The sequence below is a fragment of the Myiozetetes cayanensis genome, unplaced genomic scaffold (genome assembly GCF_022539395.1).
Source record: "Myiozetetes cayanensis isolate MyiCay16 unplaced genomic scaffold, myiCay2020 scf32, whole genome shotgun sequence".
NCBI classification, from domain to species: Eukaryota; Metazoa; Chordata; class Aves; order Passeriformes; family Tyrannidae; genus Myiozetetes; species Myiozetetes cayanensis.
Genome location: NW_026087544.1, coordinates 1,392,717 through 1,402,936, shown reverse-complemented (window position 1 = coordinate 1,402,936; position 10,220 = coordinate 1,392,717). Strand labels below are relative to the sequence as shown.

The following is a 10,220-nucleotide window of genomic DNA, read 5'->3' as shown; positions in this document are numbered from 1 at the left end:
GCGGGATGCGGGTCCGCCGCCCGGGGTCCCGGTGCGGTGGGATGCGGGTCCGCCGCCGGGTGCCGGTGCGGGTGGGATGCGGATCCGCTGCCGGGGTCCCGGTGCGGTGGGATGCGGGTCCGCCGCCCGGGGTCCCGGTGCGGTGGGATGCGGATCCGCCGCCGGGTGCCGGTGCGGGTGGGATGCGGATCCGCCGGCGGGTGCCGGTGCGGTGGGATGCGGGTCCGCCGCCGGGTGCCGGTGCGGGCGGGCGCTGCCGCTGGCGGGGAGGCGGGCGGGAGGCGGGCCGGTGACTCATGGCTTCCCAACGGCGGGCGGCTCCTCCCCGCGCAGCCCCCGGCACATGGGCCGCGGCTCCGGCAGCGCGGAGCTGGCCATGGCCGCACCGCCCGCCCGCTGCCCCGACTGCCCGGGGCCGGGGCCGGAGCGGGGGGGCGGCGGAGGGACCCCCGCCGTGCCCCACCTCGGCATTGCGGTGGACGAGCGTGACGTGCTGCCCGGGGCGCTGCGGATCGTGCGGGAGATGAGACCCGGCTGGGAGCCGGCCAGGGTGAAGACCAAGGTACGGGGGGGACCCAGAGCAGAGACCCCGCACCCTGAGAACCGGCCACAGCACCCCCCGCGGGGGTCGCTCGGGGGGCTGCAGAGCCCGGCCAGGGTGGCGGGTATGGGGTTATAGGGTCCCCCGAGATTGTAGGGATTCACCTGGGGGCGGCTCTGGCGCTCACCCTGCGGGGCTGCAGGGTCTGCCCTGGGGTGTCTGTGGGGTTCACCCCTGAGGGGTTACAGGGTCTACCCGAGGAGGTCTGCAGGGTTCACCCAAGGGGGACTGTGGGGCTCACTTGGGGGGCTGTAAGGTCCACAGGAGGGTGACTGTAGAACCCACCATGGGGGGCTCTAGGACCTGCCAAGGAGGGTGTGACACACTGTCCCCCCACCTCTGGTTCCCTCCTCCTCTCTTTGAGCACAAGTGGGACCCATCAGATGTGCAAAGGGGTGACACCCCTGTCACACACATCCCCACAAGGTTTGGGGATCCCTCAGGTGGTCACTGAGCGGTGACTGTGAGAGCAAGTGTGTCCCCAGGGTCCCTGAGGGCTGCCAAGGTGCAGGCTGGAGGCTGGAGGGTGCCCACAGGAGCAGCCACTCCTGGGAGCTGCTCTCGCTCGGGTCACTTGTTGGCTCTCACCTTCCCCGGGTTGCGTGGGCTGAGCTGCAGTTCAGGTGGGAGCTGGAGTTCAGCTCTGAATCCCTTGCACGGGACAGGGCTTGGCTGTGTGGAGCTGGCAGGGCTTTGCTGGGAGAGCAGGGCTGGCACCTACCTGGCACGGGAATCCCTTTCCCCCTCCTCACCTCTGCCCAGGGGTACCAGGTCTGTGAGACAGGCTGGTGGTGTCTGTGCCCTCAGCAGTCTCCTGGTGACGGGCACTGGAGTGTGGAGGTGCTGGAACTGGGTGCACTTGAACGTCTGCACGTGTGTGTGTGTGTGTCCTCCGAAGGCACATGCTTCCCGTGTGCCTGGAGTGCCATTAAAAATGTATTAATAGCCAAGTGTAATTAAATACAAGAAGCTGCAGGAAAATCCATCTGAAAGGGCAGATGGCAATAGGCAGGAAGCTGGGAGCTGGAGTTGTAGGGGCAGGAAATGTCTCGCTCCGTGCAGCGCCAAGCACAGACCTCGGTGGGTGTTGAAGGACCCCGGTATCCAGGCTCTGCAGGCGTTGGAGGGGTCAGTGTTCAGCAACAGCTTGTGTGTGTGTTTTTAATTAAAAAAAAAAAAAAAAGGAAAAAAAACCAGTTAGGAGTTGAGAGAAAACCCTCCTGTTGCGTTTCTCTCAGCTGCTGTTGCAGGAGCCGTTCGGGAGGGGCCTGGAGCAGTGCAGGGTCCTCAGCTGGTTCCCATTAGCATTCCCGGTCCCTTTCCTGGTGCCCTGGAGTGGTGCCCGGTTCACACCACCTTGTTGCCCGGTGTTGGGACACAGTTGCCTGCAGGGGCTGTACCAGACTGTGCCAGTGGCACGGGAAGATCTCCCGGAGCTCAGGGCAGGGTGTGGAACACCAGCAGAAGGATCTGGGTGCTCGGCCTCCCCTGCCTGCCCTCTCCTTGCCCCCTGTGCTCCAGGTTTGCCCACTTCCCAGGGCTCCTGCTGCTCATCCTTTAGGCACCTCCGTGCCAGTGAGTCAGCCCTCCATGCTCTCTGGGAAGCACACACTCCTCCATCCCTCATCCTGAGATAAGAGCAGCAGCGACTGGAGCCAAACCCCTGCAAGGACTCGGGCATGGCTGGGCTCTTTTAGCCTGATTTTGGCAAAAAGTTGCCCTGCTGCAGCCTGGCCCCAGGCTGGGGGTGCTGGGCCAGCCAGCACGGTGCTGCTTTGGGAATGCTGAGGGGTGTCCAGCAGGTGCAGCACCAGGTGTTGGATTTTGCTGCTTCCCTTCAGCACCGCGCAGGGCTCGGGTCTCACTTCGCATTTAAGTGCTGCAGAGCTCCTGGTGTGGAGTCACACACTGTCACACGCCTTCTCCTCCATCCCTGCTGTCACACAGCTGCAGCAGGCGAGGGTTTGGGCTGGTAGCAGGGTGGCTGCAGTCTGGATCCACGGGGAATAGCACCAGGCACCTCCCAAGCAGCTGCACTCATTCCTTGGGAGCTGGAGGAGCTGCCGCCTCCAAAGCAGGCGAGCCCCTGCGTGCAGGTTGCTGAGGAACCACGTGTGCGTCTCCAAAGTTAGTGGCCTGGAATTCAGGGGGGATAAGGCTCAGTAATCCCATTAAACCTGCTGGAAAGGGCTGATCGGGCCGTCGGGCAGCAAAGCCAAAGCGGCACAAGGACTTTGCTGAGCGTCTCGAGGTGGAGCCGCTCACCTGCGGCCGAGGCGTGTGCGGCTCAGAGGGGACAGTTTTCGGCATGGATGGGCCATGACAACTCTGCTCCCTGAATTTCCAGCCCCTGGGGCCTGGCAGGACAAGGAGAGGAGGGCTGAGCATGGCACCGTGGTAGGAACACAGATTATCTGCCCTGGGAAAAGCAGCTTGAGAAGGTTCAGCCTGTCCCAGCAGCCCCCCAGGACGAGGTGGCTGCCTCACCACGTGCTGTGCTCCCCCCAAATCCACCTCCAGAGCTGTGGAACAGGGGCTGTGAGCGCCGTCTAACTCTGAGGGTCTCGTTCCAGTGCTTTGAGTTTCCCTCGGGAGGCTGCACGGGGAGCCCTATATATAGGCACCCCATACAGGAGCGTGGGTTGCCGAGTGGGATGTCTAAAATTATCCGTCCCACCCCCGAGCTCCGCGGCTGCCGTAGCACGAGCCCTCACCCCCCTCCTGCTCCGCCAGCATCACACCTGCTCCGGCTCCCCCATCCCAGAGGGATGAAGGAATCATTCCCACGGGGAGCAGCACCCAGGGGGACCACAGGGGGCTGAGCGTTCCACGGTGACCTGGGAGCGATTGGGATGGGGGGTTTCCCCATGGGTTGACGGAGACCCAAACCCCTCAGGGCGCTGGAGGTGACCGAAATCCCGGCGGGATGGGGAGCAGAGCCCGGCAGCAGCCCCGGCATGTGCACGGGCAGGCGGCCAGGCCGGAGTGACGGGAGAACAAAACTGCCTTTCCATCTGCGAGGAGCCGTCAGAGCAGTGACACGAGACGTCCCCAGCAGAGACGTCCCCGCCTATCAGCGCCCCGGCCCCGCGGGGAGGGTCGGAGGAGGGGATGGGGTGGTGGTGTTTGCTCCGGGTTGTTTTCTGCCTTGCTGGGCTTTTTATCCCCCCCCTCACTTCGTGCCAAATGGTTTACGCTGCTTTTTTGGGAGCGATTCCCGGGGCTGCTCGTGTGCCAAGAGTGCTGGCGGCACATCTGGCCTCAGCTGTTCCTGAGCTGTTCCTGAGCTGCCAGGTGAAAAGAGAGCAGGATTTCCACCCAAGACACCAGCTTGGCGCTGCTGGAGCTTCATGCCCCTGGCCCCCTGCAGAGCCCCAGTTCACCCCTGGGCCTCGAGGCCTTGCAAACTCACGTCACCTCCCGCAGGGGCCAGGCTGCCTCACACCTTGCTTTGCCCGCTCCTGCCCTTGCTGTGCTGGTTGCTCCCTGGGATCTGCTGGTGGGGAGGGGGAAGGGGTTTCCCCATTCCCAGCTGGCATGGCAGGGGTGCACAGGCCACCCTTCTGCCCCTGCAGCTCTTCACGGATGGCATCACCAACAAGCTGGTGGCCTGTTACACGGACGAGGGGATGGCGGACGCGGTGCTGATCCGCGTCTACGGCAGGAAGACGGAGCTGTTCGTGGACCGGGAGACGGAGCTGAGGAACTTCCAGGTGCTGCGTGCCCACGGCTGCGCCCCTGACCTGTACTGCGCCTTCCAGAACGGGCTCTGCTACCAGTTCCTGCCGGGCATCGCGCTGGGGCCCGACCACGTGCGGGACCCCCACATCTTCAGGTGGGTGGGACCCCCCTGCCCTCTGTAGGGGAGCCACGGGGTGGTGGAGTCAGAGCTCCTCCGGTGCTGCTCTGTGTTTCCAGCTCTCCCCTCGCTGATGTGGCTCTGGAGCGGTGCTGGGGCATCACTCTGTGCGTGGACCTGGGTGGTGCTGGGGGGTAAATGGGCAGCTGGATTTGTCACCAGACCTTTAAAGCGTCAGCTTTTGGTGAGTGGAGACTTCCTGGGAACCACAGCTTGGGGCTGAACTTGCCCTGGGAAGGTGAACACTGAAATGTGTGATGGGGGTTTCAGCTATGCTTGACCCTGTGTTTTTAAACACTGCTTTTGGGGAATCCCCTTCAACACATCCCAAGGGTCCTTTGGGGATGTCCTGAGGGGGATTTTGAGGAGCGCCCTCCTCTTGGGAGCTGCTCAGAACACCCCTCACCTGTGCTCCCCCCAGGCTGGTGGCTCAGGAGATGGCCCGAGTCCACGCCATCCACGCCAACGGGAGCCTCCCCAAGCCCATCCTCTGGCAGAAGCTGCACAAATACCTCACCCTCGTGAAGACAGAGCTCAGCCCAAAGGTATCCAACCCCAGGTAAAGGCAGAGGGATCCCAAAGAGCCAGGCTCTGGCTTGGGCACCCACTGCCCACCCAGCTCTAAGTCTGTACAGGTAAAGCCTCTGGGGGAATCTGGGCATGGGTTTGGGGCTGGATCTGGACACGTGGCCACATCTGGATCACGATCCCTCCCTGAACCCCAGAAGCAGGTGGGATGGAGGCACCTCCATCACCTTCCTCCTGCCAGTCTGCAGGTGATTTTTGCTGTGTTAGAGCAGAGGCAGCTCAGGGATGTGTCTGTGCAGCATCCAGGCAGGATCCAGCCAGAGCCATGGACTCCCACCTGCTGTACTAATCCTCCTCCTCCTCCTCCCTGGAATTTAAGCCTAGAATAAGCTGGAGCTCAGGCCGTGCTTACGGTGTGGATCTGAGCAGCAGGGCTGAGCTGATGATGAATACTAGAAACCCACTATAGATTAAAGCAGCCAGTTCGCACTTCAAACCAGTTCATCCCATTTCTGGGAGGCTGGGTTGACCCCAGGTGAGTGTTGGGTGTCTGGGAAGGATTTGGGCAGCCCCAAGAGGCGGAGGAGGTGAATGAACCCCAAGGCAAGCGAATCATTAACCTGCGGCAGGAGGCAGCAGGGCTTTTCTCAGCACTCCCCTCGCCGCAGGCAGACTTTACCCAAGCCCGCGCCTTCCGTGCAGCCAATTAGGCAATCATTAACGAGCTCTCTTCTTGGAACTGAGACTCCTGAGGTTACTGGGAGGCTACGTGCCCTGGCAGAGTCCAAAACATTCCCATTGCCCGGGGGTTAGTCGGGTGTTCGGGGAGTGAGTGCTGGGGCGGTGCAGGGGCAGGTTGGGTGAATTTGGGGGGGGATACGGGGGTTTGGGGAGAAGGGAAGGGCTGAGGCTGGGCCGTGGTGTCTGCCAGGCCCTCCTGGTACCAGGCAGCCAAAGCTACCCCCTCGCTGCCAAACCCAGCCTCCTTAGCCCTCCTTTGTGCCGCTGATGAGTTCCTTCACAAAACACACCAAGGGAAGCCAGGGCAACGCTGCCCCTCTTCCCCCAGGAAGGCTCCCCTGGGCAGCAGTGATTGCACCTGTCCCCTTCCCCAGCCTCCAGCAGGACCTGCCCAGCCTGGAGGCGCTGGAACAGGAGCTGGCCTGGATGAAGGAGATGCTGTCCCAGCTGGGCTCCCCCGTGGTGCTGTGCCACAACGACCTGCTCTGCAAGAACATCATCTACGACAGGACACGAGGTCTGTGGCAGCAGCTCGGTGTGCCCAGCGAGGGGTCTGTCCCTCGCCCACCCCCCCGGGGGCTGTCACCTCCATTCCCCACCCTCACAGCCCCTGTCTCTGCCCCCACAGAGCGCGTTCGCTTCATCGACTACGAGTACACCGGCTACAACTACCAGGCTTTTGACATCGGGAACCACTTCAACGAGTTTGCAGGTGAGTTGGGCTCCTCCCCCTGCACCAAAGGTACCCCCAGCCCTGGCAGTGGCTGTCCTGGGGTCTCCCCATCTCTGGGTGTGGAGGAGGGAGTTGTACCCCAGTGCCGTGCTGGGAAATGGGGATACCCATGGCCGTGGAGAGACCCTCCCTGTCACCCCCGTGCCCCTCACTGACCCCCCCCCCTCGCAGGAGTGAAGGAGGTGGATTATGGCCTCTACCCCAGCAAGGAGACCCAGCTGCAGTGGCTGCACTCCTACCTGCAGGCCTACAAACAGCTCACCCAGGGGGACCCAGGAGGCTCTGGGGTGTCCGAGGAGGAGCTGGAGACTCTCTATGTGCAAGTGAACAAGTTTTCCTTGGTGAGTGGTGGAGATGGGAAGGAACCGAGGAACGAGGGGTGAAAACACAGCCCAGGGGATGGGTTTTTCTCTGCTCTTGGGCTTGCAGCTTCCCTGGGGAGGATGGGGGTGCAGGTACCAGCCTGGGGGTTTGAGGGCAACTGGGGCACACTACCCTAAAGAGCCTGGGAACACCTCAGAGGCACCGAGGCCCTGGGCAAGGTCACAGACAGCATTGGCTGCCTGTACCCCCACCGACATGTGCCAAGGGACCACGTGTGTCTGATAGCCACGGCCTTGGACATCCCTTCAGAGAGGCCAGACATGAGGAAATCCTCTTTGGTAAATGCCATGGGCAGTCTGAGCCAACTTTCTGGAAGCTTAGAGCAAAATGTCATCTGGTTTCCTGGCAGGAGAAACATTCCTGCAAGTGCAGGGGCTGGTACCCTGAGCACGCTGTGTTCAGCATTCTTCCTGCTGCCATCCCTCCCTCCGGCTGGGACCAGCCTCTGGAGGGTATAAAAATACAGGTGTGGGCCAGCCCCATCTGGCTGCCAGCCCTCCTGTCATCACAGCAGTGGGAATTCTGGGACAGGGCCAGGAGAGGCAAGAGCAACTCATCCCGTGGGCAGAGATGCTCCGTACCCGTATCTAATCCTTGCTTTGTCTGCTGCAGGCATCCCATTTCCTCTGGGCATGCTGGGGCCTGATCCAGGCTAAATACTCTACCATAGACTTTAATTTCTTAAGGTGAGTCCACCCCGTTTGCTCCCAGCACGGCTCTGTGTTGAATCACCGGAGCCAGAGGATCCCGGTGGTCCCTCCGTGCCACGGCTTGGAACACAGAGCCGGGGGGACAAACACTTCAGGTGTGCCCCTCTCTGGTCTCTTGGCAGATATGCAAAGTTAAGGTTTAAACAGTACTTCAAGATGAAGCCGGTGGTCACAGCCCTGCAGGCCCCCAAATAGCCCCACTGGCTCCGAGCCCTGAGCTCTCCTGTCCTCGCTGCGTCCACAGCCCTCGCATCCCCCTCGCCCTTCCCCACCCCGCCGGGGGCGAGGGCAGGTCCTGACGGTGGGCAGGGGGAGGAGAGGAGCTCTGACCCGGCCACCGACGAAAGGGGACCCTGGACATGCCCAAGACTGGACCATGAGATGCTGGAGAGGCCCCACGGCCTCGGAGAGGCCGCTGCCTACGCGAGGAAGCCTCACCATCGCCTTAACGCCGACCCCGCTCGGCCCCGGTGCCCGGCAGGCCCGTGCCCTGCTGGCACTGCTGCTGCTTGGCCTGGCACCCGGTTTGCTCCCTCTGTGCTGTCCCTGAGGGGCAAAATGGGTGTCCCCCTGTGCACTCAGGAGCCCCCAGAGCTGCCCCGTCACTTTGCTTCCCAACACTCACGTTGTGCCCGTCGCCTTTGCTGTGCCGTCCATCCGCTCGTGCCCTGGGTGCCACTGGGGCTCCCACCCCCAAACCAGCACCTTCCCTGGGTCAGCACTGATCCCAGGCACAGGACACTTTTCCATGAGGGGTGGGAGCTGCTGTGCTCCCGCTGGGGTGGGCAGAGCCAGCCCTGAGCCACGTGGGTTTGGGGCCAGGAGGGTGCTCTGGGTGGGCCCTGGGTGTCTGCACCCCCTGCCCTGTGCTCAGCCCATGGCTGGCCCTGCCTGTCCCCAGGCCATGGTGTCCCACACCCCCATTGGCTTCATGACTGCCCCTGTAGCACCCTGTGCTGCCAGAGCAAGGGGCTCCAACTCTGCTTTCCCCATCTCCCCCAGGGCTGGGGGGTCAGTCCTGCCCCTCCACCATCCCTGTGCTCCTCTCTGGGCTGTGTCCCTGCGTGGGACCCCCTGGGAGGAGGTTGGGCAGAATCAAATCCCTCTGCACCTGCCTTGGCTGGTGGCTGTCCCCTCCCTATGGGCACAGGAACCTCCTCCAGCAAGATCCAGGACTATTGTTGCATCTGTTTGTTTTGGTGCAAAATAAAAGCTGCTGGTAGCTGAGAATTTGGGATGGTGGATCTGGGAGGGGGGGCTTGTGCCAGGGCAGGGGCAGCATCCCTGGGGCTTGGGGGTGCTCCTGCCTCTTCTGCAGCTGGAAGTGCCCCTTGCAGGGGGACTCCCCGTTCAGCCCTCAACCCCACCCCAAACTGGTGAAGTCCAGGCCCAGATCTCTGCTCCAAAAAGTGATCTTTATTGTGCCAGGGGACTGGGGGACGATTGTAAACAGGTATGTGAAATATACAGGTTAAGTTACTCATCGTCTTATTAACAAAATAAAGCTCTATCTATATTTACAATCTTTAAAAAAAAAAAAAAAAAGAAGAAAAATGGAAGAGACAGGAAGAGCTGCAGCTGTGGGACACATCTGCTTCCCGTCCCTCTGCAGCACAACCCATCCCAACCTGGGAGCTGGGGCTCCTTCCCCAGGGACCCCAGCACAGGGAGGGGGAATAAATAAAGCACTGGCAAAGGGCAAGAGAGGAGAGTTGTTTGCTGGGCAGGTGAGGAGGCAGGATGCTCCTTGGATAAAGGATGTCCCAACAGCAGAGGGGCATCAGCAGGGCCCTGATGCTGCGGAATTTCTGCTCCAGACCCTCGCCCTGGGGATGGGGGTCTGCTCAACCCTCCCTTGCAGGGCTGGTCCCCTCCCTATCTGCTGCAACCTGGAGCCCGGGGACACTGCTCCTTCTGTGTCCCCAGCAGGGTCCCCGCAGTGCCAGGCTGGAGTCAGAGCCATGCAGACTGTTCTGGCTGTGGCCACAGGGAGGAGCACGGACCCTGTGCAGAGGGACAGGGTGAGTGTACAGCCAGACAGGACACACAGCCAGACACTGCATGCACAGACTGCACACACACACAGACACTGCACACACACACACACACAGACACCGTATGTGCACGCCTGGACACACACCCAAACACCACGTGTGCACACCCAGACACTGCACATGCACACCTGGACATTGTTCATGCTCACTCAGACACTGTTCATGCAGACCTGGACACTGCACACACACCTGGACACCTTGAACTCACCTGTGGGCCCCTCCCATGCACAGCCACAGTGCACCCCAAATACCCCCAGAACGGGCTCTGACTGGGACAAGGCAATTTTTTATGATTATCACCTTTTTTTTTTTTTCTTCTAATGGCCATTGTTTCCCCTCCCCTGTGGTCTCACCGTGCTGGTCTCAGGTGCAGCCTCTGAGAGGTGCCCAGGGATGGACGGGCATGTGCCCCCACAGCCAGGGCAGGGACCCAGGACTGGCACAGCAGGAACAGCCCCTGCTTTATTTACAAAGTGGGCCAGAGCTGTCAGGAGCACAAAGGGCTCCCAGGAGCCCTGGCTGGAGCTCAGGCCAGGCGAGGGCTAAAAATGGCTCTGTGGGAATTTGCTGGCAGGCTTGAAAGAATAAGCGGGAACCGTGGAGGGGAGGT

General features: G+C 61.8%; 1 protein-coding gene across 1 annotated transcript; it reads left to right on the top strand.

The window, feature by feature from the left end:
• Nucleotides 1-296: 296 nt before the first annotated feature.
• Nucleotides 297-9,072, top strand: ETNK2 (ethanolamine kinase 2). The gene is given in 9 exon segments (XM_050326965.1): nt 297-324; nt 327-562; nt 4,177-4,436; nt 4,882-5,019; nt 6,104-6,246; nt 6,358-6,441; nt 6,634-6,803; nt 7,459-7,532; nt 7,679-9,072. Coding segments are annotated over 9 exon segments (1,206 nt in total). The 3' UTR covers nt 7,752-9,072.
• The last annotated feature ends 1,148 nt before the right edge of the window (nt 9,073-10,220 follow it).